The sequence below is a fragment of the Onychomys torridus genome, chromosome 2, assembly GCF_903995425.1.
Source record: "Onychomys torridus chromosome 2, mOncTor1.1, whole genome shotgun sequence".
Taxonomy (NCBI): Eukaryota; Metazoa; Chordata; class Mammalia; order Rodentia; family Cricetidae; genus Onychomys; species Onychomys torridus.
Window position 1 is genome coordinate 132,968,696 of NC_050444.1, and position 26,298 is coordinate 132,994,993.

Consider the following 26,298-nt stretch of genomic DNA (forward strand, 5'->3'; position numbering starts at 1 on the left):
GGCAAGAAGTCAGGCAAGATGGTGGATCTGTCCTTGAGGAACTTCCAAGCACGTGGCTTAAGGCTGGGCTGAGACTGGACCCGGTGTCTGTGTGGGCTAGACTTGAGATGAGGCTGAACAGAGCAGTCGGGGCTGGCTGGGTGCGCTTGGAGCTCTCGGAAAGGAGGCTGAGATGAATTCTACTTATGGAGGTGTGTGGTATAAATTTATGTTTTAAAACTACTTTCTTTCTCCCAGACAACTATGTTGCTCAGGCTGGCTTTGAACTCACAGTGCCCCCTGTGCCAATCTCCCAAGTATTGGGGATTATAGGTGCACACGATCCTTACAAATTTACCCTTTCAGAAAGCACTCTAGCATAACTATCAAAAATTTAAGTGGGGGCTGGAGGTTAGATCACTGGCTGCTCTTTTAGAGGTCCTGATTTAAATAACTTACCAGCAACCACACAGTAGCTCACAACCATCTGTAATTGAGATCTGATGCCCTCTTCTGGCCGGCAGGGACACATACAGGCAGAACACTGTATACATAATAAACAAATACAATTTTAAAAAAGAAAAAAGAATTTAAAGGGGGTTGGGGAAGATGTGCACTTCAACATGACCCAAGTCTAGTTCCCAGCACCTACTTAGCAGCTAATTCCAGGAGATTCGATGCCCTCTTCTGGCTTCCGTCAGTACTGCATGAATGTAGTGCACAGATATACAAATAGGCAAAACATCCACACACATAAATTAAAAAAAAAGAATTTAAGCGTGTTTTCATTTATGGGCTATATAATTCTATGTGGCCAGTAAGTTGGGTTTTTGTTGATGAACGGAGATTTGTTCAGATTGTTTGAAGAAACACTGGAGGCTTTGCAGGTAAGGTAGCATCCCGGCCAGGGAAAGCCCTCCAGCTGTGGAGCAGCTGCCCCAGGACAGCAGGTTTGCCGATGCCTTTGCTTAAGGACTTCGTTACACTCTTCTGAGCACTGTTTCACTTATTTAAATTTTTTTTTAATTTTAATTTTTTTTTTTTTTTTTGTATTAAGTTTCCACATACTCCGTCATCTGGCAAACCCAAGTCCAGATAAGGGGATCTTGATTGGCCAGGTTGGCTGCCCTTGATATCCTCTCGTGACCCAATGAGAGACCGCCCCGCCCCCAGCTGCTTACCGCCGTTACCCTGGCACAGCAGTTACTTTTACGGACAAACATCCAGGACTGGCAAGCACTGTGATGGACATCGTTAAAAAGGGAATCTAAGAAAAAGATGGGGACCCAGAGGTGCTGTAAAATGCTCCTACAGTCCGCGCGCGCACGCACACACGCACACCCTATCCACAGCGACATGATGATAATTATGGGTTGTCTAAGTGTGCAGTGCAACAATAAGCAGCGATTGGCATGACTTTGAAGGGTATTGAAGAACACGGGGGAATGCTAATAGACGTCGTTTGAAAAAAGATAGGCTATAAAACTATATACAACATGATCCGAATTTTCTGAGAAAAAAAAATGGCTCGTTTTATGTTTAGTCTGTAAGGGAAAACCAATGGGCTGGCGGTGTGTTAGCTGCTGGTATAAAGATCCGAGTGTGGTGGGGATAGGTCTGTAATCCCTTACACGGAGGCTGGGACAGGAGGATGGCATGGTGAGTCTCTGACTCAAAGCTATTTGCTCACAGCTTTCGGGCGTTAATGAAAAGCTACCTCCTTTTCACCAGGCGACTCGTTCAGAGGTCCCCCTGTCTTTGAACCGGGCTGGGGCTGCGGCTTCCAGTGCGGTTACGGCCGGGGCGGCCTCGCTCCGCCCCTCGGCGGTCGCCCCGCTTCCTGACCCGAGGCCGCGCCCTCGCCACCGCCTTCCGTCCACATGGCTCCGCTGCGCTTCTCCGCCAACGTTTCCTGGCTGTTCCCGGAGCTCCCCGGGCTCCCCGAGCGGCTGCAGGCCGCGGGCCGTGCGGGCTTCGAGGCGGCCGAGGTGGCCTGGCCGTACGCCGAGCCGCCCCAGGCGCTGGCGAGCGCCGCGCGGGCCGCGGGGCTGCGGCTGGTGCTCATCAACACGCCGCGGGGTGCGCACCGGGGCGGGGAGCGGCAGGGCTGCGGGGAGCCAGGCCCGTGCTGACGCTGGTTCTCTCCGCAGGAGACCCAGAGAAGGGGGAGATGGGGCTGGGGGCCGTCCCCGGGAGACAGGCGGCCTTCCGAGAGGGGCTGGAGCAGGCTGTGCTGTACGCCAAGGCTCTGGGATGCCCCAGGTACCCTGTCCTGCTCTCCCCTTGACCTTGGGGCCTGGTCGAAAGAAGCTTGGAGCGGAGACACCGCTGTGGGCTAGGGTCTTTGGAGACTGCTTTTTGTATTTCTTCTGTTAGTATCACTCTGTATGCCATGTTTTCAGGCGCATCTCATACCGGGATCCCATGATGGGTGTTGGGGTCTGATGAGGGATTTTAACCAGGGAGAGAAAGCTGGGAGCTGGGTGGGGGTGGGAGTGGGGGTCGGGCGGGGCAGGCGCCTAACCCTGACTAGAAGAAAGCTGTTTGCTGATAGTGATGCCGGAACTGAATCTGGCAGGCCCACACATCCACTTTATAGGGAGAGCTGCGCTGGTCAGGCATGGAGGCTGGCAGGACCAGAGAGCCTTGTGTCCAGTTGAGTTAATGAGGCCAGGGATGGTGAACCCTGAGTTCCAAGGGTCTGAACGCCTGCAGGGCCTGTGGGAATTTGGATGTTGCTGAGATGAGGAGGTGCTGTGATGCAGCCTCAAAGTGGGATTAAGGGAAAGGGAGTCAATCCCAGAGGTCACTTAGTGCTGGGAAGCAACTAGCAGCAAAGGCTTGTGATTGGTCAGCAGTAGGGCAGAAAGCATTTGGGAAGAGGCTAAGAGGTAAGGAGAAGAAGCAGGGTTAAGTAACATGGACTGTCTAGAAAGGGCAAGGGTCAAAATCACTTTTAAAAGGTGAGCCTCAGGGCTGGAGATGCTCAGCAGTTAACAGCACTTGCTCTTGCAGAGGACCTGGGCTGGGTTGCCAGTACCCACATGGCCGCTCACAACCATCTGTAAATCCAGCAACAGTCATCCAGTAACACCTTCTCACCCCAGGGGCACCAGGCACACACATGGTACACAGACACATGCAGGCAAAACACTCATACACAATACATTTTTAAAATCTGAAAAAAAAAAAAAAAAAAAGGAGCCTCAAGCATGCTTATGAGCTGAGCAGGAACAGGGAAAGGAGCGGTTCAGAGTCCAGGAGGGGATAAGGCATAGGCAGAGGCCCTGATGGTGGACTTGCCTTGGCTGACACACAAGTGTGGGAGGCTGCTGGGATGCCTGGGCATCATGCCTCAGATGGTCTGAACAGAAGAAGATCTGGGGAGGTGGGGTGAGGCTGGTATAGTCAGAGGGCATCTAGAAGATGCATAGGGATTGTGGGCATGAGCCCTCCCCACCACCTTCTCTCCAGGATCCACCTGATGGCTGGCCGAGTACCCCAGGGGGCTGACCGAGCTGCAGTCAAGGGCGAGATGGAAACAGTTTTTCTGGAGAACCTGAGGCATGCAGCTGGGGTTTTGGCTCAGGTAAGAGGTGGAAGCACATAGCTGACATGTTGAGGAGTGAGGGGGTACATAGTTGGGATAATAAATGAGGTACAAAGCTGAGCAAGAACACAGGTCGGAGGAACAGATGAGGTTGCTGGCCAGTGACAGACTGGGACAGACGTGGGGAGGAACCCTGAGCCTCCAACATGGTTCCAGGAGAACCTCGTGGGACTGCTGGAGCCCATTAACACCCGCATCACGGACCCCCAGTACTTCCTGGATACACCCCAGCAGGGTAGGACTCTAGACCTCTGCCACCCTATCCCTCTTGAATTCACGTTCCAAAGCCTAATGGCTTTCTCCCTGGCTTTCCTGGCAGCGGCAGCCATCTTGCAGAAGGTTGGGAGACCAAATCTTCGATTGCAAATGGTGCGTGGAAAATAGGTACTTCAGGTCATGTCTTCCAGTCTGGGGAGGATTGTGGAGGCCACCCAAGGGGTCTGACCGGCAGTCTCTCCCCTAGGACATATTCCACTGGCAGATCATGGATGGGAATCTGACAGGAAACATCAGGGAGTTCCTGCCCACCGTTGGTGAGGGCTCCCCGTCCCACGCTCCTCCTGGTCTGATGCTGTGTCTTATGCTTGCTTCCCTTCCCACCCCGTCCCATGTCTCTCCTCATCTGTTCTCAGGGCATGTGCAGGTGGCACAGGTCCCAGACCGAGGGGAGCCAGGCAGCTCTGGAGAGCTGGACTTTTCTTACCTGTTCCAGCTACTAGAAGATGAAGGCTACCAAGGATTTGTGGGCTGCGAGTATCGGCCTCGAGGTGAGGCTTGGGGAAGGGGACATTGGAGGGATGGAGGTTGGACAGGGGCTGTCCTTTCCCTTGAGGGTTGAGATGGCATTGTCTCTCTTACTGCAGGAGACACGGTGGAGGGTCTGAGCTGGCTACATTCATACTGGGACAGAAAGGGCCACCCACGGACTGGCCAGTAGTGTTCTACAGAGCACCTGTATGCTGCTCTGGGGCGGCGGGCGAGTGTCCTGAGGCTCCTCCTCTGAATTAAAGACACACTGAGTGTTTTCATATGTGTATATTACAGGGGTGGGGACACATAGTGTCTAATGCTTCAATGTCTCTGAGTTAATTCCCTCCTACTGAGAAGGGACACACAGCTCAAGCTCAAATCCTCCAGGTGGTGCCAGGATTACTGTGGATACAAAGAGCTTCTGAGCCCTCCTTCTTATCTACAGACAGGAACCAAAGGTCCAGTGGGGGTGGGGTAGCAAACACTGGTCAGAGGCGCTTGAGAGGCAGGGCCAAGATTAGAACCAGTGTTGCAAGAGTAATGTCCAACAGTGATAGCCAAGTGGGACCAGAGGGCCAAGGATGCAGGTGGCATACAGTGACAAACTGTTGAGTCAGGTCACTAGCTCTAAGGGGTGAGTGCTTGCCAGTTCATCTGAGGCTCCCTGGGACTCCACCAGCTGGGCAGGAAGGAGGCCTCTTCTTCTGGATGGGCCCAGGAGCCTAAAGTGAGTCCAGGCTGTTCAGCAGCTGTGTCTGGGGAGGGCAGTCCCTGTTGCCAGACCGTAGCAGCAGTTCCCCAGACACATTCAAATCCCTGGTGTCACTCTATGTCTGAGGACTTGGGGTTCATAAGTGCCTCAAATGGGCAAGCTTACAGATCCACAATTCAACCAACGAAGTCAGTGCTCCGCTGTCTCAGAGGAGGCGGGTCCAGAGGGTGAAACAGGCCGTGTTGATGACAGACTCCAAGTGGTGGTAGGTAGAGACCAGCTGGGCAGGGGGGCTCTCGCTGTCCTGGGGCTGCACCGGGAAGGGCTCTCGGAAAACCACCGTCAGAGACTGTGAGGAAAAGACAGGTGTCATGGTGACAGGGAGCGCAGGAAGGACAGAGCTGGCTGCAGAAGGACGGCAGCCCGCTCTGAGAAGGCTGAGTGGAGTACTTGGGGTACAGCTGCCAGGAAGTGCTCGCCCTTTGTTCTCACCGTCTTTCCCAAGTGTGAATCCAGAAACACTAACACAAAACAGTCGGTGAACTTCTGATTCAGCACAACCTGAAGCAACAGAGAGAAGAGAAGAGGGAGCCAGGCTCGTCTCAGCCAAGTGGGTGTGTTCCCTCCTGCAGGGGCTTCTCACAGAGGAAGGAGGGTGAGGTCTCCTTTTGTCACATGCTGATCCTATCTGCCAGCCTGGGTCACTCAGGATGGTGTTGCCACACTGGGCCTCAACCTGTCTGTGGGAGTCCTGTCACAATCTTCTAGAGGACATGGCAGGGAAGCCAATCAATGAAGATAGTTCTAGACCTTGGACATGACCCCTCCAGCCAGTTCTCGGTCTCCCATCGCCTCGTGACGTCAGCTGCTTCCTAGCACCCAGCTCTGGATCTACCACTGGGTGCTTTCTCCTTGGGGCTACTGTACCGCCTACTAATCTCTCTTGATCCCAGATGTCCGCATTCCTCATGGATGACAGACTCAACCTGCCAAGAGCTCATCACCCTCCTCTGCTCCGCTCCAGTTCTAGTGCTCCCATCACTGTAGCCCACACCTCTTGGTTGCCCTGCTGGGCCCTGGCTTCTCTGGCTGACAATCTTGCTCCAGACTCACTCCTCTCACTTGCGGTCTTCGTACCCACAGCTGTGCCCATCTCTACTCTCTCTAGTTTCCCATGCACGTTCTCAGCCCTGGAGCTTCCTGCTTCCTGTCCGTCACAGCTGCGCCTTCACGCCAGCGTGCACAGACCTTCTGGGGATAGTGCTAAGACACAGATCCCAGGACAGTGGTGGAGGGCGAGCATCTGCTGAGTGCCACACTTGGAGTAGGCATCAACCTAGAGCCTTGTCCAGGATCTCAAGCCAAGGCATGTCACTTCCCAGCCATCATGCACTCAGGCTCACTGCCCACTGCTCGAAGGCTTTACAGGCCATCAGTGTGGTCAAACTCTAGCAAGACATCAATGTAAGGCAGAGTTTGTGTGGTGAGCTTGGGCTCCCTGAATGGGTCTGTAGTGTCAGGTGAGGACCTCTGCTGGTTTTCCTTTTAGAGTGGGGCCAATGGGACTCACCAGGTACTGGGTCCCCAAGTCCGGGCTCTGAAAATGGCGGCAGCTTTGGGGGAATCGGCTCAGGAGAACCTTGATGAGGCTCTGGTACCAGGAGACCGTCATAGACAGGAAGCAGTCCTGGGGGGGACACAACCACTCCAGAGTCACCCATGGTGTGTCCTCCCACCCAGCCACCGAGGTGCACCTGGAAGTAATGCTGGCCCTTGTGGAGTCAGGGCTCTTACCAGCTGGGGGTCCATGTCCGCAATGGACTTGGCATGGACCGCCTCCAGGAGTTCCTCCAGCTCCGCCAGGGCCAGGCGGCCCCCTAGCCTCAGCCGGTCGGGGCCTGGTGGCTCCAGCAAGAAGAGGCGCTTCCAGAGGGTATCGCGCCGGCAGTGGCCCCCAGCCAACCTAACCAGCTGAGCCAGCCGTGCCCGGGCCATCCCCACTTCTGTGGCCAGTGGTGGGAACAGAGGGGCTGGTCCTGGGGCCAGCATAATCCCTGATGCTTCCCCAGGGCTACCAACCGAGCTCCCAAGAGCCTCTGGCTCAGGGGGAAGCCTGGATGGCTTCCGGAATCTGCGCATGTCAGCAGTGAGTCTTGGGAAGAGTTCTCGTTGGCTGGTAAGCACCACGAAGAACTGAAGCCTGGGGAAGGGAAGGGGCAGGAGAGTGTCACAGCAACAGACTTATGGGTAGGAGTAGAGGGCAAGCTGAGAAATGGGTACATTCGCACTAAGAGATCCGACCTCAGAACATGTCGCTCAGCTTCTCCTTGCTCCTCAAAGGGTGCAGCAGAGTGACAGACAAGCAGAGAAACATCAAAGTCATCCTGATGGCGAAGTCCCTCAGAGTCCAGATAGGAGCCAGAGCTGTGTCGTTGGGGTAGGGGAGATGTCAACTCTGAGACTCTAATGAAACCAGTCCCAAGCCTTGTGCCCAAGAAAACATACTTTCTACTCCAAGTATGGCCCCAACCTAAGCCTACCAGGTGCATGTTGGAAGCTGTCTCCCAGCCTTACCTGTGCCATGCTGACACCAGGGCATATTCATTATGTTCTGGACCACCGGGCCGGGCCATTCGCAATGGCTTCATGTGGTAAGAACTGGCGTGGTCGGCCACATAGTTGTACAGCTGGTGGGCAGCAATGAGTGGGGTGGGGAGCTCCAGAGTCCCTATGAGGCAAGTTACAGGAAAAACAGATGCTAAGTCTGGGGCAAGCAACCTGGGCTGGTGGGCAGGGGATGGGAATACTAAGGTTTTGCTTCCCTGGGGAGCTCCCAAGCTCCTGTGAAATGCTGTTGAGATGGAATCAAATGCTCAGAACAGAGCATGGTAACACAGGATCCGGGGCCTTAATTCTGGCATGAAACCAACCGTGAACAACTTAAGAGACAGTCAAAGACTGAGAGCATGGACATGGTACAAAGAAAATGAGCAATGCATGGTCTTACCAGACCAGGCCCGGCCCTGTGGCTGTTCTATTTTAGCCTGACTGGCTCGCCCTTGGGCACTGACCTTGGTAAATGTGATTGCGGCCAAAGTGGGGTCCATCAGGGTGGTGGGCCAGGAAGTGCTGCAGGAAGGTAGTGAGGTGGTATCCATGCCGCAGTGCCAGGTGGGCACCGAGCACGTGCTGGTGCACGAGGCGCAGGTGGAAGTCGTAGCTGAAGGAATGGACGTGCATCAGGTCACGGACCTTGTCACACTCCTCTGTGAACAGCATGGACAGCTGGGGGAACAGCAGGGGGAAGGCTGAGGGTGTGGGACACAGGCTGCCCAACCCGTCCTGCGCGGAGAGGAAGTTCGGCAGCGCTTCCTGTTGCTGTGGGCCCAGCAGAACTCCCTCAGCCAGCCAGGCTCTACAGGGAACCTTCCCCTTCCACGTTGTAATACTGTGTTGTACCTCCCTGTTTAGATGGAACTGGGGCCATTTGGGCAGCTAAATTCGAGTCTGGCACAGACTCAGCCATGAGCAGAGACTGGCTGACTGTCTACTATGTATTTACCAGGGACCATTTGAAAATGCAGAGAGCAGACACAATCCCTTGCCTTCAAGCAGCCCTCCGTCTAGTAGCTGGACTTGGGACAACAGACAATATGTGGACAGAATGAGCAATTACAAAGCACTAGAAGATAAATACAGAAGATCAGGTGGAGGGCAAGGAAGGCCGCTGTCCATCTATCAGAAAGCTTTCACCCGCCTTTCCCAAGGACAGGACACTCTCGTCTGCACCTCGCACCTCTGTGTCCTCCATCTGGAATGCCTGACAGCAAGTGTAACTCCTACTCTTCACCGCAAAGCTTCCTCCGGACACCCGGAGGGAGCCAGGCCAGGGTAGGCCTCCTCTCAGTCTGCGTGACTAGCTGGCTGAATGAACTGATAGAGGCGGAAGGAAGGAATAAGCCCTTCTTGGTGGAACGCTCCACATCAGTGTTAACAATAGGGTGTACGCTGCTGGAACGGCAGAGCCCATCTGGCCATCCTCTGGAGCGTTAGCAGTCGACAGAAAAGCAAACCAACACTCGAGGAGCCAGACTAGCCTTGGTAAACCAGTCTCTCTAGGCTTCAGCGTCCCACCTGACCTACCTTGGAGATAATGCACAGATTCCAGTCAGGGGTCGTGTGATGAGCCCAAACAGACAAGGGTGAGATCAGCGTACAGAAACCTAGATTTCAACCAAGTCTGCCACGGACGAGCTGTGCATCCAGGACAAAAGTACTCAATTTCTGTGGCCTTCAGGCTCACCACCTGCCCAGCAGGAAACTACTTCTTTTCTCTCCTACACGGAGTGGGCATTTACTGAACATGGGCGTCCTAAGGCAGTCTAGACACTTGTGCAGGGTCAGCTCGTCCCTACCTCCTGGCCTGGGAGTCCCAGCACTTGGGAGGTGGAGATGGGAGGGTAAGGAGTACAGAGTGAGCCCGGGACAGCCTGGGCTATGTTAGACCTTTCTCAAAAAACCAAACCAAAACAAAAGGGAAACCTGAGCAGGGTTAGAGATTAGAGAAGGAGGGATAGAGGGACCCAGGCAACTCTGGAAATCAGGTAACAGGCAGTCAGGAAGCTGGGAAGAAGCCCTCCAATCCCACAGCACAGTGTGAGTGAGGACTTGTTTAACCACAGTTTCCTTTTGAGCACTGTGATCCAGGTAGGTTCTTGCACTTGAGGCCACTATGCCTTTCTAGGTTGTCTTCTCCTGTGACCTACTGTGTGACCACATATCTACGCTCAATGTTCAAAGCAAAGGCAACCATCTGCAGCTAGGTTTGAGTCACCCAGGTATGGGGCTTCACCACACTGGAGAGGAGGCAGTTTTGACTGCACTAGGTCCCACTAGATCCTACTCTTTCAGAGGTACGTGTGAACTTACAGCAAGGTATAGGCCCTGTTGTGACATTTCTGGCAGCCTGAAGAGCCAAACCAAGCAAGCCAGGGCTTCAGGTTGCTGACCTTTCTTGCTCCTTGACTAACTCTGCACACTCCTGATTGCTTGGCTCTCCAGGGTACCAAGGGCCTGCCTTGAGCCAGACTGACAGGAACATAATAATAATCAAGTGCCAGTGTTTGTCCCCAGTCTGCAGCAGGCCAGGTCTTGCATGGCACTGACCTGATGTGTCACACTGACACTGTGCTGGCACGGGGCAGAGCCATCTCTGTGGTCCTGAGGGCGGGCCTCTGTAGCCTTTGGGCTACAGCTGAATGTAGCTTTGGGTTAGCCAGGGTCGGACAGAATGGTCAATTCAGCACGTGGTCCATCACCAGGCTCTAATGCCCACTACACGGGGCATGAAACCATAGTGCCCACCATACGATGGTATGACAACGAGTGTACTTGTGCTCTCTGTCCACTCCATATTGCTGTGTTCCTATCACATACCTGAGAGTTGACAGCTTGTCCCATTGGTATTCGGGAACATTCCAGAGCAAACTGTTTGACACAGAAGTAACAGCCCTGAAGAAAGGGTGAGATGAGGTGAGGGGGCGTGACAGGAAGGTAGAGCTCTTCCCACTCAGTGCACCCCATTCTTACCTGGAATGTCAGCTCCATGAGGATGATGCCCCCAGGCAGTGCCCGCTGCAGGTGGTAGGTAGTGACTAGGGTGCCAGTGCTCTGGAGAAAGGAAAAGGGGACATATGCTGGACCAGTCTCGAACTAACACAGCAGAGTCCTTTAGGTTTCTTGCTTTAGTACTGATAGTCTAGGGTCAGCCAATCAGTACATTAGTCAGGGTCACTGACTTTGGGTTTGGATGGAGACAAAACTCACATCATTGTTGATTTCACCATTATGTGACAATAAGTTACCTTAGGGCTCCCTTCAGTCTTGGCTTTAGGACAGGAGAAGGAGCCACGGCCCTCTGTCCCAAGGACAGCCATAGCCCGTAGCCGGCTGGTGCTGCAAAGGCGGAAGAGACAAGAGGCCTAATGAAGCGGGCCAGGGGCTGAAGGTCCTGGCACCAGGCCATTTCACATGGACTTGTTTTACAGACAGGAGTCAGGCCTGAGGAAGGAACAGCTTGCTCAGAGTTCTCCAGTAAGCATGGCTGGGGCTAGCATCCAGGTCCAGACTACAGGGCAGGTGCTGCTGTCTGTGTGTGTGCTTGTGAGTTCTACAAGCTGCATGCAGAAGGGCCACATGAAACATGTCTAAGGTCTTCATATATGTGTGCCAGTATGGTGAGCTAAGATGAACATGTACCATGCCTAGCTGCCAAAGCAGAAGCCCTAGGAAGAAAGGAAGGCTGTGGGCCTCACTCACGGTGGCCAAGAAGGACCAGATTCACCTGCGGGTAGGTGATGGGGGCCGAAGTGGTACCAGCACAAAGCCGATGCTCTGTAGATACTGCACATACTGCTGCAGGAAGGTCAAGCTCAGCTCCTTCAGCCATGGCTCCTCTCGGGCTACTGGAGGAGGCACATCCAAAGATTCGCAACTTGTGGGAACCTCTCGACCTCCAGATCCTGACTCAGGGCGATGTCGCCGCTGCAGGAGTGGAAATTAAGGCTGTTACCTACTGACAACGCTGTAGGGATGAAGCGCGGGCCACTGTTGGGGACGGGTCTCTGAGGAGGAAGCTGAGGCCTACCTGCCCCTCAGAGGGCACACAAGTCTCTGGGGGTCCGTGCAGCCAGGCAGCTGGGTCGAAGAGCAGTGCTGTCGCGCAGTAATGCACCAAGCGGGATGATTGCTTCAGGGTCTCCAGCTCCCCAGCCTGGGGCACAGGGCAGTGAGCAGTGGAACAGTGGCCAAGGAAGAGCATGCATCGTGGAGGTTGCAGAGGGGGCTACTCACACTGATGGGCATGCTGGCTGGTGCAGAACGCTGCTGCCAGGTTACAAAGAGGTTCTCCATCTTCATCTGTCGCTCCAGCTCTGGGGTGGGGGCATCAGTAGAAGCCTTCACAGCCGACCTCCTCTCCCTTCCAACTCCACAGAATTTTCCTTCCCCATGCCTGGCCCACAGCCTGGCCCACACTCCTCACCTTTCCGCTCAGTCATCTTGATCTCTAAGAACTGCTGCCCATGGTAGGTGACAGGGTCTGGAGGTCTGGGCACAGGACCAACTGTGGAGCTGGGGCGAGCAGCTGTGATGTCCCTTAGGGCTTCATCAAAGGGAAATGTATCCAAGGGAAGGGGACCGCCACCACGAGAGGACCCACTCAGCCGGCCCTGTTCGCGACTCAGTGGAGGGCTTGCATTCCGGATGAGGGTCTCCACTTCCATGGTCGGCAACAAGAATGGGTTTGGCTCCTGAGAGGGGTGGAGGACCACATCCGGCTCAAGCCCCTTGACCTTGAACCTTTCTTCCCACATCAGGGCTTCCTCTTCTACCATCTCTGTCCCCAGTCTGTCTTCCTTTCCCAGCTTCTTTTTTTTTTTAAATTTCATAAATTAATTTAATTTTACATATCAGCCACAGAATCCCCTGTCCTCCCTCCTCCGCCCTCCCCCCCCATTCCCATCTCCTCTAGGGCAAAGACTCCCCTGGGGATTCAGCTCAGCCTGGTAGATTCAGTTGAGGCAGGTCCAGTCCCCTCCTCCCTTCACCCAGGCTGAGCAAAGTGTCCCTGCATAGGCCCCAGGCTCCAAACAGCCAGCTCATGCACTAAGGACAGGTCCCGGTCCCACTGCCTGGGGGCCTCCCAAACAGTTCAAGCTAATCGACTGCCTCACTTATCCAGAGGGCCTGATCCAGTTGGGGGCTCCTCAGCTGTTAGCTCCCAGATTCTTTTAACTGGCCACTCAGTGGCCAGAACTAGCGGTGGGAGCTAGGCAGTAGGTACCTTTCCGTCTCTCACGGGAAAGTCCGACTGGCCGCAGTGGTGGAAGAGCCCAAGCTTCTGGCTGAGCAGGCAGAAGACGAGATGGGCTCGTGCATTCTGCCACTGAACAAGGCGAGTCAGAGCTCGGCCCAGCGCTGCACCCAGGTCTGGAGCCCAGTTGTAAGTCAGCAGCTGTAGCTAGAGACAGGGGCAGGGGCAGTGAGGTCACAGAACTCCGGCTCCCCAGCCCAGCCGTGCATACACACTTACCTTCTTGTCTATGACCTCCAGCAGCAAGAGCCTTTGCCGGGGAGCACTGCGCCCTGAGCTTCCATCTCCCCCTGATTCAAAGCGCTGTACAGCTTTGGCAGCTATGGGGAGGGGAAGAGCACAATGGGGGGCTGTGGGCAGACCCCCCCCATCCCACCCTCCTCCTGCAGGGCCGTCAACTACCCAGCAGTCACTGGAGCCCACCAACTCCTCACCCCCACCCTCACCCTGTTGGGTTGGTCTCCTCCACTGTGCAAAGTTCCTTCCTAGAAGAAGCAGGTGCCGCTCCGCTGCAGGGCGGGGGGCTGGGCCCAGCTGCCCTGGGGAACAAGGGCTGAAGATATCTGGCTCGGAACCTCTGTTGGGAGGAAGCAGTGGGTAAGAAGGAAACCATTTCCTGGCCCTATTCCCTTGCCTGCCTTGCACCCACCTCTCACAGCCCAGTCCCTACGGTTTGGCTTACTACAGTTGCTAGCTTTTAGGGCTCTAGGGAAGGCCACCTCAATCCTACCCGATCTCAGACTCACAAATGCTGCTCAAAGACACGGACACTGGTGTCTCCAGCCATGGAGATGACTAGAGTGGTGAACTCTGCCAAGATGGACGGAAGCAGGAACCGGGACACCATGTGAGTGGAGCTTCTGGACACTGAGGCACAACCTGGAAGGCAGAGAAGTCACTGCAGGGCTGCAGGGTGGGAAGCAGGCCAAGGACTGAGGAACGAGAGAGGGACCGGGGTCTCACCAATCTGAACCATAAATCCCATCCAGCGCTGAACGACATGAGCAAACACAGGGTGCAGAGTCCCCACCTCACCCTCCTCCAGCTGTGCTGTCCGGCGTCTAAAGACAGAGTAGAGTTAGAATGCTACACTCAGTGTACCAGTGTACTCACATGGTGCCAAGTGCCATTCAGGGATTTCACACCTGGACATGTCCTAACACCACACCACACACACCACACCACACACACACCACACCACACCATACACACGCCACACCACACCACACCCACACCACACCCACACCACACCCACACCACACCATACACACACTATACCACACCACACCACACCCACACCACACACACACACTATACCACACCACACCACACCATACACACACTACACCATACACACACACCACACCACACCCATACCACACACACACCACACCATACACACACACCATATACACACCACACCACACATACCATACCACACCACATACACCACACCACACCACACCACACACACCACACCACACCACACCACACCCATACCTTTGTCTCTGGGCTCCGGAATCTGGGCCTGGTGCCCGCTCAGATCCACCTGGGGTCCGAACATTCTCAGTTTTATGACGTCTGCGACCCCGAGTATCTTCTGGCCGATCCAGGACAATATCATCAGTTGTTTTTGGGGAACCCAAATCTCCACCTTCTGTTTTACTCTAGCAACAATGCAGGGAACGAGGACAGGCCATTAGGAAGAGGAGGGGGAGATGGAAGCACTGTGGGGCAGAAATGAGCCCAGAGGGGTTAGAGGCCCGATGGCCCAGTCCTGAGGTAACTAAGCAGCCCTGGGCAGCTTACTTAACTTCCTACTCCCATCTTCCCTGTGGGCAAAAGTGCTATAGCTCAGAGGGCTCCCAGTTAGAGACACGAAGGCAGCTGGTAAGCTGGGACTCTACCTCAAGGAGAGCTTGCCGTTTTGCAAACTCCTATCCAAAGGACAGGGCAGTTTTATCTCAAAAGATAAGCGGCAAGGGCTGGACAGGGGGAGGGTTGGAGCATCTAGGAGGCAGGCAGACGGAAGCCAGCTTCACCACTTCCTTCATTACCAGCATATCCCAGAAGCTGCGGCGGCCAGCTTTGCTGGGTGGAGTCACAGGCTCCCCAGAGATGGGGGTAGAGGGAAAGGTGCTGGCTCGGCAGGCAGTGCTCTTAGTTTCCACTGATCCGCTCCTAAGACTTCCTGTGGACACCCAACATCGCAGGCTCCCATTACTGATTCCCATTACAGAAAAGCTTTCCCAAGCCTGGCATGAGTGTCTCAACACCTACTCTACTGGTGAGTAGAAGACATGGATGGTGTGTGCTGCACGTGCTTGCGAGGTGAGTTCCTGGGGATATCTCCCTCCTCAGGTGTGTGGTTGGGGGGTGCCATTGCCTCACCTTGCAAGGGTGCAGACAGGTGGTACACAACTGAATGTGTATTTCTGATGGGGCTTCTGCTTCTTTCTCGGAACCTCATGTCTGCACCCTTGCCCACCACATGATCCTGCCTTGATTTCTGACTTTCTCTGGACCCAGTATAGGAGTTGGGTTCTTGATTTGCATACCTGGAGGTATGTCTTCTGTACACAGTGAAGCTGGCAGCAGCCGCAGCTCCATGATGGCATCAGCCAGGGCTTGGCGAGCTGCAGCCCGGAGCTTCTCCTCCAGCTGTACAATGCTAATGTTCCCCTTTTCCCACACATCTAGTCGAAGCCGTGGGGATCCATCCTGAGCTGGAGGGGAAAATGGAAGTCACCTAACCAGTACTTTCGCGTTCACAGCACTGATGGAACACTCCATCCCAGCAGGCTGTCTCACCTGAAGAACTGTCCAACAGGTTTGGGCAGCGAATGACCTGAGTCAGCTGCTCAAATTCCTCCTCTTGTAGTGGGTCTGGAGGCCCCGGAGAGGAGGGGGGCCACAAAACTAGTGAGATGGGGGCCCCCCCTTCTTCCACAAAGGCTAGGGTGATGCAGGCAACTCCTGTGTGGAAATGCAGAGGAAGGCTCAGCTCTGGCACCTGCACACTGTCCTCCCAGGCTCCTCTTCAGCAGCAAGGCCTAGTAGCCTGACAGTTAAAAAAGCATTTCTTACACCTGGTGTAGTATAAGGCCTAAGTCCAGCAATTTACCTTTGCCTCCGGTGCCCTGTCCACCAGGTTTGTTATACAAGTAGATGTCCAAATCAGGGAGGGCCCCCTGTGGTGGCAGTGGATGCTGGGGAGAGAAGAGCCATGAGTACTAGATGGAGGTCCGCAGTGGGGAAGAGGGTACAGGTATGCATGGGAGCTCAGCAAGACACAGGCAGGTGGGTGGACACAGGCCCATGGGCCAAGCCACAGCTGCAAGGACCTGTAAAAAGTTATAGTGTGGGTGTGCAGGGAACAGGGCACTGAGTGGGAACAGGTAGGGGCAATCTTACCTGGAAGTGGTTCCTGCTATTACTGTCTGTGTACTTGGGCGAGTGCAGGAAGGTGAGTAAGTTCTGACGCAGGTACCAGGCCAGGGCAGGCAGCCAGGGTCTGCAGGATGGGGGCAGGGCCAGATGCAGCACCTCTGAGGGGAGACTTCCAGGAGGCTGGATGAACTGCAGTAAGAAGAGACAGAAGGCATGGATGGGCTCTAGACTAGATGTCCCCAGCCCCCGTGGCTGGGTCTGAAAAGGATGCTGGTGTTGGAGAGGAAGCTGACCTCTACATCAGCTGGGGTCAGCTTGCAGTTCCGAACCAGCATGACTGTGATGACATCCAGTGTGGCCTCATCCAGGCGCCGACGCAGAACCCTCACCAACTCATCTGTGATTTCAGGACCTTGACAGAGCCATGTTGGAGAGGTGGGGGATATTGTTAGAGGATTCAGCCATCCTGAGTCCAGGCCTTAGGCCCCTGACCTCGACAATGGGACTGGATATAGCTATGCATACCAGCTAAAAAGGAACCAGCACAAAGTTCTCATTTCATTAGACTACTCAACATGCTTTTGGACACTAAGATCCTCAAAGTCCTTATCCCCCAAATGGTGATTTTACTCCCCCCGCCCCCAGTTGTATTACAACTACTGAAAGAGGAGTGTGCTAGTTAGTGTTCAATGTCAACTTGATACAGCCTAGAGTCATCTGAGAATGAAGTCCCAGGAGGGACTGCCCAGGTCAGATCGGTGTGGACATATCTGTGGGAGATGGTCTTGATTAGTAATTAACACAGGACGACCCAGGACACCATGGGCAGCAGCATTCTCTGGGCAGGTGGTCATGGGGGAAAAACAGGATCCTGGGTAAGCATGAGCCGGTAGGTAAGCGAGACAGCACCAGTGTTCCTCTGTGGTGTCAGCTTTAAGTTACTGTTGAGCTCCCGCCCTGATTCCCATTGATGTTACCTGAAAGCTGAAATCAACTCCTAAATTATTAGAGTTTCTTCCAGCCATGACACGAAACTAGGACAGTGTGTGACAGTGTTGGCCTGAGATCTGGTCCACAGCACCTGGACACCTCAGGCTCAATGTAGCCCCACCTGATCCCAGCATCTTCACCCAGTCAATCTCTGGTCTCGGGCCAGTGGACCCAGCAGCTATTCTGCGACTGTCTGGCTCCTCTTCCCACACTACACCTCAATCAGGCTGTCTCGTCTCACCCGGCTCCTACGCCAGCCAAGTCCAGAGCATAGGAAACACTGGAGAGAGAGCCCAGGGCAGAGCAGGTGGCTGCAAGAGAAATACCTGTCAGAATCCTTACCTGCCTGTCCTACGCCATGCACCAGCAGCTGGATATGTCTGTCCACTTGGCCCACAGGGCGAACAGCATCAGGACTGCGGTTGGAAGCCATGTCCAGGGGAGAACGAGGGCCCTACAGGGACAACAAAAGTCAGGGTCTAGCTCCGAGAAGCTAAGTATGAGGGGTGCATGGGAGTGACAGGTAGTGCAACAACACGTGCCGTGGTATCCTCTGAGTAGATGGGTTCTTGGCTTCGGGACAGAGCTAGGGACTGGGGCAGAGAACCCCCTTCCCATGGTCGGTCACTGCAGGATGTCTCCAGAAGCCTAGAAAAGAAAGGCAAGGTCTCTGGGCACGTCTCCTCCCATGCCATCCCTGACTCAAGCTTTAACCCATCTTCTCAGGGACCACATACCGAAGGTAGTACACGGCCTTTGTTGCCCGCTCTTGATAAACGAACATGTTTTTCCGGTTCACCACAGAGAAGGCATTGAGCACAGAGCGCAGAGCCTGGATAGCTGGAATAGTAACATGGGTAAGAAAACTTCTTTTCCTACATCCCCCACTCCCGCCTGCCCTCTCGTGCCAATCACATACCCCGAGAGACCCCCATGCTGGGTCCCATCTTGAGGCGTGAATGGACTCGGATCACAGTTCCCCATACAACGTCACAGGAGAAATGACCAGGGACAAATTGCATTGTGGCTGCTAGGTATCCTCGGGGAGCACAGCTCTCTTCAGCAGCGTAATCTGCAGAGGGGCAGCATGGTGACAAACAGGATGTCCAGGCCTCTGTCTCCTTACCCTAGACTTTTTATCCCTGGTTCCTCACCCCTGACATTCTCCTAAGGAAAGGTGAACATAGGTAGCAAGGATGAGCTAGGCCTTCTGAGGAGGCTAGGCTATGGTGCAGAGGCTTCTGGGACTGTCTTCAGGAGACTGGAAAGCATTAAGGAGAGATGGCAACAAAAGCAATCCTAAAGGCGACGCCAAAGGATTCTGGCTTATCCTAACACATTATGTGTTCTAACACATGCCAGTGGCCCCACAAGCTATTGTCCTCACCAAAAGCTGTAGCAGTACCTCATTAAAAGAAACAAGCTATGGCTGTCTGTGTACACCAACTGCAGAGTGGGGGTATGTAGTTGGAGTTTTCCTGCCTGGCCCACAGGACAAATCTCTCTCACCGGCCAGGCCCATAGACGCTCAGACCCAACCAAGTAAACACACAGAAACTTACATTGCTTACAAACTGTATGGCCGTGGCAGGCTTCTTGTTATCTAGTTCTTCTATCTTAAATTAATCCATTTCTATTAGTCTATACTTTGCCACGTGGCTCGTGGTTTACCTCTACCTCACATTTTCCTTGTCATGGCGGTGGCTGGCAGCGTCTCATCCCAGCCTTCCACCTCCCAGAATTCTCTTCTCTCTTGTCCCGCCTATAGGGGTAGCCTTCCTGTGCTCTGAAGGAAAGATGCCTTGAAGACTGGTATGGAGTAAGGGCATGGGCACAGCCAATGCCCTGTTTGATCCTTGTCATGCTTCTGGGTGAACGAGGAACTTTCTTAAGGATGAAGGAGCAGTTTGATCTCCCAGAAACACTACTGCCAGGGGACAGTGCATACAGGCTTCCCAGCTCACTCTGGCCCAGAATGCAGTTCCTAAGGGCTTCAGAGGATACCTGGAGACTGAAATGAGGAGATGTGCCTAGGCTGACTGGCCTTACATCCAGGCCGCTGCAAGCCCCGATGTGGCAGTGCGTGGTTGCCTTGGCTCAGTCTCAACGTGGTTGCCTTGGCTCAGTCTCAACGTGCAAAAACTGCCCTCCAAACCACGGCAGTCTGCTAATCATGGGGTTTCTACTTTCACTCAGGGAAATATCCCAGGATATGCCAAGAGAAATACTTCTCTAACAATGGTAAAAAACGCCTGAAAATATTAAAAATTAGGTGTCTCAAAGCAGAAGGGAGAACTGCAGAGGACATGACTGGCTTTTCTTCTGTGGGCTGGCCTGAGAGCTCATGGTGCAAGAGAAGGGAGCCCAACCTGGAGACTAATCACCATCCTCATGAGATCAGTGTTTCCTTCCCATGACCAGAAACCCCAGGAATCCCAAAGAAGCCCTGTGTCTGCCTTTCTGGAGAGACAGCCAATCAGAAGACCAGCTTTGCTATATAGCGTCTTAGACTCCTCCCCTCTGTCTCCTACCTGTGGAACTGGCTGCCAACTTCTCACTCCCTCACACTCCTAACCCCCTGTTGGGTTAGGATTGTGGAATATTAGTTTAAGATGTGTTTCATTTATTTATGCTGTGGAGTATTTGCTTAATGATGCAAAGACGTGTTGCATTCTTTTATGTTGCATTTGTTGAACTTTGTGAAGCTGTGTTACTCTGCCTGACTAAAACACCTGATTGGTCTTATAAAGAGCTGAACAGCCAATAGCTAGGCAGGAGAGAGAAATAGGTGGAGCTGGTAGGCAAGAGAATAAATAGGAGAAATCTAGGGAAGAGAGGAGGAGCAAGAAAAGGAGAAGGAGAGGAGGACACTAGAGACCAGCCTTCCCATCCGGAAGGAAAGATATACAGAATAAAGAAAGGTAAAAAGTCCAGAGGCAAAACTAAAGAGAAATGGGATAATTTAAGTTAGAAAAGCTGGCTAGAAACAAGCCAAGCTAAGGCCTGGCTTTCATAAGTCTCCATGTATTTACTTGGGAGTTGGGTGGTAGGCCCAAAAGAGTAAAAAAACTACAGATTAAGATGATTATTTTGGGTATCAAGGCAAGGCCGTATGAAGGCAGGTCACAACCTGGAGCTAACCATCTCTTTTCTCCAATATTCTCAACATTCTTCACGTATGGCTTTCCCCTTATTAGACAGAAGCAAGCTCAATTCTGCACCTCCTTTTCAAGTCTTGCTTGCCTACACCTCCCTTCCGTCACTACATCCATTTTCTCTGCTGACCGACTTGAAAGCACTGCTCACTGCTCCAACCATCTGTCTTCACTCTGCCTTTCCATCTGGCTTCCATTCCATCTCTCCAGTGAAACTGCTTTCTTTAAAGTCATTGACGAGCCCGCAGCAGCCAAGTGCCGGGATCCTTATCTTCCTACTCTAGCTTCTCACTGGGTAAAAGGACAGCAGTGCCACTGCTCTGTGAGGGAGGTTCCCGGCTGTGATCATACCATCACTGGGCAGGGGTGCCCGCTGACGGGAATGGAAAGGTGTCTCACTGCGCCACAGATCTTCTTCACTCTCGGCCACCAGAAGGGAGTTACAAACGTGACTGTCATGAAGGTCCTGAAGGAGCAGTCGCTAAGAGAAGGAGCAAGGTGTCAGAAAACCAAAATCTCTTCTAAGTGGGTGATGGTCAGGGGTGATGAAAGGCCACAGAGAATGACCACTATTACTAAGGTCCAAGGTCAAAAGGGGCATCAAGAGTCCAGCCTGGACTACCTATAATACACAGTATCAGAAACAAAAGCACATGGATGACCTGAGGACTAGAAGGCAGCCAAGGATACTGCGTCAGCCCTGCATGCTGCGGCATGGAGAGCAGCCTAGGTTGGCGCTGTGAAAAGGCACTTCTAGGCACTGTGAAATGAAAGCCAAGGGACAGGTTTCTCATCAAGGAGACACAGAGCCCATGGTTTCAGACACTGTTCAATCTGCATGGAGAAAAAGGTGATACAGGTGGTTTGGACTGGAGAGGAGAACACATGGAGAACAATGGGCCAGGGATGGGAAGCCTGGGGACTCAGAAATACAATTCTGAATTTCTAAAAGTGAAAAACACAAACCAAAACAAAAAGCCCTACTACCAATGAAGGGTACCAGTGATGAAGGGTACCAGTGAGGAGGGAGCAGTAGTGAGAGACTAGCAGCCCACTGTAACAGAGCTCAGGGCTCTGAGAGCAAACCCAGCAAGCGGTTGTTCCTCACAAGAATCTGGTCACCATCTTTCAGTTCTCAACTTAAAACCGGAGTGGAGGGGAAGGAACAGTGGGAAAGGGGGGTAACTAGGAGGAGAGGAGGGAGGGGGAAGCTCTAGTTGGTGTGTAAAATAAATTTTTAAAAGTGATTTAAAAAACAAAACAAAACTGCTTTATCCAAGAGCCCCCCACCCCCAATACTCAGGGTCACAGCCCTGTCATGTGCTCTCCGGCAGCTGCTGCTTTCCCGCTACAGAATCCTTCACAGCTGACACTGAACTCATCCATGTACTTTAGTTGTTCAAGCCCATCTGGCCTCTTCTACACAAGCACCAGAGTCAGCGTCCCTGTATCCGGTTCTCACTGACTTCTGAATGCTAGCCCAGCCTAAGGGCAGGAAATGAAAACCTTCCCGTTTGTAGGGAACTGGGAGAGGAACAGCTTTCCAGAACTTGGGGTGCCAAAGAGAAGGTCTCGTCATTGTTAAGTCTGATACGGACCGCCAGGCTCTGAAGTTTGGCTCCTCTTTGCTCTGCCTCAGTGCCTTAGTCCCCCATGGCTGACTTACCTGGTTGACCTCTCTGCAGATCTCCCCAACTCGCCTCACCAGGAGCTGCTGCAGGTGGCGACACTCAGTGCCAGGCCCGCCATCCTCCCGAATCAGGCTCCTAGGCAGGGAGGGCAGATGTGACAGAGAACGGCAGTGGAGGAGGCTTTAGGTGTCCTAAGGGGGCAGGTCATGGTGCTGGGGGCCTAAGGACATTGTATGAAGGAGGGAAGCATGGACAAAGGAAGTGAACTTCCTGGGAAGGGGAAACAGAGACATTTCCAGCAGTTCTGGAGCCTGAGGCTCTATGCTTGCCTTGTCAGCTCCCTCCTGGAACTAAGCTGGGGCTCCCATCATCCAGCATGCCCTTGCTTATTCTCAAAGCTTGGTCAAAAGGGTGGCCTTCTCTTGTGCCACCTCTGAGAACAGGTATTTAAGCAGATGCCTGTATTTCAATGAGTCCTGCTCTGTCACTGACTGTGACTTGGGCAAGTATTCACTTCTCTGTACTGAGTTTCCTCACCCACACTGTTAGGGCAATACTATGTAGAGTTGTTACGTAGATTATGTAGTTGTTATGTAGATGCCTGCACATGCTGGACAGGCACTTACACGTTCATACACTTGTTAACTATCAGCCATCACTCCTATCTTTTTTTTTTTTTTTTAAAGATTTATTTATTTATTATGTATACAGAAGAGGACACCAGATCTCATTACAGATGGTTGTGAGCCATCATGTAGGTGCTGGGAATTGAACTCAGGACCTCTGGAAGGGCAGTCGATGCTCTTAACCTCTGAGCCATCTCTCCAGCCTCCCTATCTTTTAAATATCAACTTCGGAAACGTTTATGAACTATAGATACTCTTAAGGCTCAGGGAGAAGTCATAATCTCCATTAGCTTTTCAACCCCACTGAGAGAGTCAAGTGTGCCGGGCAGTGGTGGCGCACACCTCTATTTTGGGCATTCAGGAGGCAGAGGCAGGTGGATCTCTACGAATTCGAAGCCAGCATGGTCTATATAAGTTCCAGGCCAGTTCTATCTCAAAAATAAATGAATAAAGAAATAATATAAATTTAAGAGTGATGTTCTTTTCCTAGAAGATATGGAAAGATCAGGAGTGGACCTTAGACGATCCTTACCAAAGTTCTCAAGCGGTCTGCCCACCCACCAGATAGGGTTTCACTGTAGCCCTGGTGACCTGAAATACAATGTTGACCTGAAACTCCTAGAGATCTACCTAACTCTGTCTTCCCGGTGCTGGGATTAAAGGTGTGTGCCACCGTGCCCAGTCTTAGGTACTTTTAACCCTGGAGACAGGTACTGTGTGAATATGCACAAGAAGCTGACAGCTTTGCACATGCATACCGTGCGTGTGCATACACTTCCACACGATCCTGCAGGATCCGGGCGATGAGCCAGAAATCAGGCAGGGAGGGCCCAGGGAGGCCTGACAGTGAAGGCTGCGGAGGTGCTGGTCCATGTGGAGTCCGAAGTGTGAAAGGGGCGTTCTCCCCAAGGGTCTCACTGGGACCCTCACTGTCTGAACCACTGCTGCCACCGTCATAACCTGCGTCAAATGTGCTCACATTGGTCCTGTCCTTAGCTGAGCCTGAGTCATCTGAATCTCAAGAGCATCAGGCTTGAGAGTCTCTTTAAGAAAGTCCCCTCTGATACCCTTACCTAGGCCTTTCCCTATGCAGGCCTAAGCCCAGCTGCCATCAACTTGGGGTCCTCCAGCCGTCCTCTGAGCTTACCTAGGTGGTCTGAGTCCACACTGCCTTGACTGGACATAAGGCTCAGTCCCCGGGTCGGCCCAGGCTGACTGCCTGTGTAGAGAAGAGAAATGCCTGACATGTCTCTGGACTCTGCAGAGGATCCGCCAGGAGAAAGGGAGGCCAGGAGGGACAGCTGTGGCCCTAGACTATGCTGCCCATCTTCTTACCTCCCTGTGATAAGCCGGGCAGGCTGATGAGCGGGGTGCCTTCAGAATCCTCTAGGGAGCCAGGGACTTGGGGGCTGGCGATCAGGACCTGAAGAACAGGAATCAGAACTGAGATATAGCTGCATGCCAACTGCCATGCCTCTTGGTCCTCAGGGCACTCACCTCCCCTTCGGCATCTTCAGCCCTGTCTTCATGGCTTTGCCAAGCCCAGGCTGTGGAAGGGGGCTCTCCATGGAGTCCGCCTGGTTGTTGGCCAGCTGCCACAAAGAAGAAGCCACTGTCAGGGTCCTCCAGGAGAACATGGCCAGGGAGGTGCAGGCGTCGGAACTCCTAGGGAAGGAGCCAAGACGACATGTTAGGCAGGATTTCTCACTTGACATTTTGACTACCACAGAAGCAGAGGTGAGAAAAGGTTAAGTCACCTCCCTAGTCCAGCAGGCCCACTAACAAGGTGGGAGTGGAGTAACTGTCCATGGAACTGGGCTATCAGGCAAACGGGAGAGGAACAGATGATAGGGCAAGGAGACGGAGGAGGGAAAATTCTGTGGACTCAAACTAAGAAAAGGCCTTTCTTTCTGGGGTCCAAGAAAGGATGAGCCCCCAGGGAACCATCGAGGGGTCTGAGAGCAGCTTACCTCCTTGAATTGTGTGAGGGAGCGTTCTGGCCCAAACACAAAGCTCAGAGGAGGAGCTTGGCGGAGGCAGGTAGCGCGTCCCGAAGAGCTATGAATGTGGGCGGCTGCTCGGTGGAGGGCAGAGCTCCGGGGGACGCCCCCTCTTCGGAGTGCCTCTACCATCTCATCTTCCAGCAACCAGCGGATCTACAGCCAGAATGCAGGGGCAAGCCCTTACTGGGACACCACCTCAACCCCAAACCAAAAGGAACTAGAAGACAGTCTGCCTTACTGACGGAGAGAAAGAAGCCTGCCCCAGTCCTAGGATAGAGCAGCACCTCATCTCGTTTACCTGACTGAAAGGGTGTCAGGTACAGCGCTGGAGGGCTGTTGCTCATACTGAAGGAAAGAAGGCTCTCACCTCGTTCATAGTGTTCTCCACAGCCAGTCTGTGGGGCGTGGCCAAATTGGACAGTCCTGGGTGCCTAAGTGGAAGAAAGGTTTATAAACTAGTTTCCCAAGAATGAAACTGAGGGGGAGTGAGAAACTGAGAGGGAGATAAGGATGTACCTCTCTTCTTCTGGGGGTGGTAGTGGGGGCCCTAGGCCATCGTCTGACCTTAAAGATGATGGCTGTCCTGGGGAGCGTGGGAATGAAGCACTGCTTTCAGATGTTGACCTAGACAGGGTGGGAGCAAAAATCAAAGATCAGGAGCTGCTACCCTCCTAGGGTCCCCACAGTCTCATTTCCCGAAGCCCCAGAACCTGCCAAGCCTTACCGGTGGTGTTGGGGGTCTGAGGCTTGGGGCAGTTCCACTTCTAGGGGCAAGGTCAACACAAAGACATCAAGAGTGATACTGAGGTCCCTCAAGGGGACTCGGCCTCCAACTGGGGGTCCCTCTAGACTGGAAAGCACCTGGGCTGTAAGAAAGGTAAAATTAGGGGTTCCTGGGTGTCCTGGAAAAAGTATAGCTTCCCAAGTTCTAAGTGATACCAAGTCATTCTTCTAGGTTCTCCATCTCCCCTGTCCCCAAGGGCAGGCAGACAAACACCTCTTTTTATGGGGACCTTTGGCTCCTCCAAACTCACCCAGGCAGGTGGGCAGGCTGCACACAGGCACTGAGCTGTGCTGTCCACGCAACCGCACAGAGCATGTGAGATGCAGGAAGAGGGGTGGCAGGTCATGCACGAGGCTGTCAGGCCCAGTGGGTGAGTCACCCCCTAAGATACTGAAGGAGTCCTCATCGGGGTTCACAGTGTCTGCATCTGACAGGGATGCCGAGTCTAGCCCAGCAGGCCCTAGGTCTGGTTCGCGGCTCTCACGGTATTCCACCTCCAGCTCCGGGTCACTTTCAGTGACCACACAGCAGGCAGATGTGTCCCCTAGCAAGCATAAGACACGTGGTCAACAGGAGAGGACAGCAGCGGGAGACCACTGAATCGTGGCTTCAAATAGCCATGCTATTATTGTGACCCACTTGCTCACACACCTTCCTCTCCCACGAGCTCAGCCTCTGAAAACTCCAGGTCACTGACTTTTCTGTCTACAGTGTCTCGGGGTCCCTCATCCTGGGGAGGGAAAAGGCAGGTAATCAAAGGAGGACATCCTACACTCTATCAAAAGGACTCAGATG

At 53.4% G+C, this 26,298-nt stretch overlaps 2 protein-coding genes across 3 annotated transcripts in view; one reads left to right on the plus strand and one right to left on the minus strand.

Moving 5' to 3' along the window:
* The first annotated feature begins 1,765 nt into the window (after positions 1-1,765).
* Positions 1,766-4,617, plus strand: Hyi (hydroxypyruvate isomerase (putative)). The gene is made up of 8 exons (XM_036178516.1): positions 1,766-2,058; positions 2,130-2,241; positions 3,454-3,568; positions 3,746-3,824; positions 3,909-3,958; positions 4,053-4,122; positions 4,222-4,356; positions 4,453-4,617. The coding sequence occupies exons 1-8, from the start codon at positions 1,860-1,862 to the stop codon at positions 4,524-4,526; spliced, it is 834 nt and encodes a 277-aa protein (XP_036034409.1). The 5' UTR covers positions 1,766-1,859; the 3' UTR covers positions 4,527-4,617.
* Szt2 (SZT2 subunit of KICSTOR complex) overlaps positions 4,610-26,298 on the minus strand; it is a 44,747-nt gene continuing 23,058 nt past the window's right edge. The window contains exons 31-72 of one of the 2 annotated variants that reach the window (XM_036178514.1): positions 26,155-26,233; positions 25,754-26,047; positions 25,444-25,585; positions 25,236-25,343; positions 25,087-25,150; positions 24,687-24,872; positions 24,214-24,381; positions 24,052-24,139; positions 23,864-23,935; positions 23,475-23,676; positions 22,126-22,225; positions 20,811-20,940; positions 18,224-18,376; positions 18,042-18,144; positions 17,847-17,952; positions 17,647-17,758; positions 16,608-16,726; positions 16,339-16,503; positions 16,049-16,133; positions 15,736-15,900; positions 15,483-15,650; positions 14,982-15,115; positions 14,425-14,591; positions 13,888-13,985; positions 13,671-13,803; positions 13,371-13,501; positions 13,144-13,244; positions 12,895-13,071; positions 12,094-12,361; positions 11,904-11,983; positions 11,698-11,823; positions 11,395-11,594; positions 10,916-11,006; positions 10,641-10,721; positions 10,488-10,562; positions 8,123-8,336; positions 7,626-7,779; positions 7,353-7,475; positions 6,846-7,251; positions 6,622-6,738; positions 5,544-5,612; positions 4,610-5,400 (exon numbers count right to left, since the gene is read on the minus strand). In XM_036178514.1, coding sequence (XP_036034407.1) covers positions 5,257-5,400; positions 5,544-5,612; positions 6,622-6,738; positions 6,846-7,251; positions 7,353-7,475; positions 7,626-7,779; positions 8,123-8,336; positions 10,488-10,562; positions 10,641-10,721; positions 10,916-11,006; positions 11,395-11,594; positions 11,698-11,823; positions 11,904-11,983; positions 12,094-12,361; positions 12,895-13,071; positions 13,144-13,244; positions 13,371-13,501; positions 13,671-13,803; positions 13,888-13,985; positions 14,425-14,591; positions 14,982-15,115; positions 15,483-15,650; positions 15,736-15,900; positions 16,049-16,133; positions 16,339-16,503; positions 16,608-16,726; positions 17,647-17,758; positions 17,847-17,952; positions 18,042-18,144; positions 18,224-18,376; positions 20,811-20,940; positions 22,126-22,225; positions 23,475-23,676; positions 23,864-23,935; positions 24,052-24,139; positions 24,214-24,381; positions 24,687-24,872; positions 25,087-25,150; positions 25,236-25,343; positions 25,444-25,585; positions 25,754-26,047; positions 26,155-26,233 — 5,898 coding nt within the window. In that variant the 3' untranslated portion in view covers positions 4,610-5,256. Of the gene's footprint in view, positions 5,401-5,543; positions 5,613-6,621; positions 6,739-6,845; positions 7,252-7,352; positions 7,476-7,625; positions 7,780-8,122; positions 8,337-10,487; positions 10,563-10,640; positions 10,722-10,915; positions 11,112-11,394; positions 11,595-11,697; positions 11,824-11,903; positions 11,984-12,093; positions 12,362-12,894; positions 13,072-13,143; positions 13,245-13,370; positions 13,502-13,670; positions 13,804-13,887; positions 13,986-14,424; positions 14,592-14,981; positions 15,116-15,482; positions 15,651-15,735; positions 15,901-16,048; positions 16,134-16,338; positions 16,504-16,607; positions 16,727-17,646; positions 17,759-17,846; positions 17,953-18,041; positions 18,145-18,223; positions 18,377-20,810; positions 20,941-22,125; positions 22,226-23,474; positions 23,677-23,863; positions 23,936-24,051; positions 24,140-24,213; positions 24,382-24,686; positions 24,873-25,086; positions 25,151-25,235; positions 25,344-25,443; positions 25,586-25,753; positions 26,048-26,154; positions 26,234-26,298 lie in introns of those variants that run through there. The other variant, XM_036178515.1, reaches the window with a different exon arrangement.

Bases quoted from the DNA above. Each gene is read 5' to 3' on its own strand.
- Hyi (XM_036178516.1), top strand. From the start codon at position 1,860: ATGGCTCCGCTGCGCTTCTCCGCCAACGTTTCCTGGCTGTTCCCGGAG. The intron at 2,059-2,129 runs GTGCGCACCGGG...TTCTCTCCGCAG, and splicing joins GCTCATCAACACGCCGCGGG to GAGACCCAGAGAAGGGGGAG. The intron at 3,959-4,052 runs GTGCGTGGAAAA...TCTCTCCCCTAG, and splicing joins CAAATCTTCGATTGCAAATG to GACATATTCCACTGGCAGAT.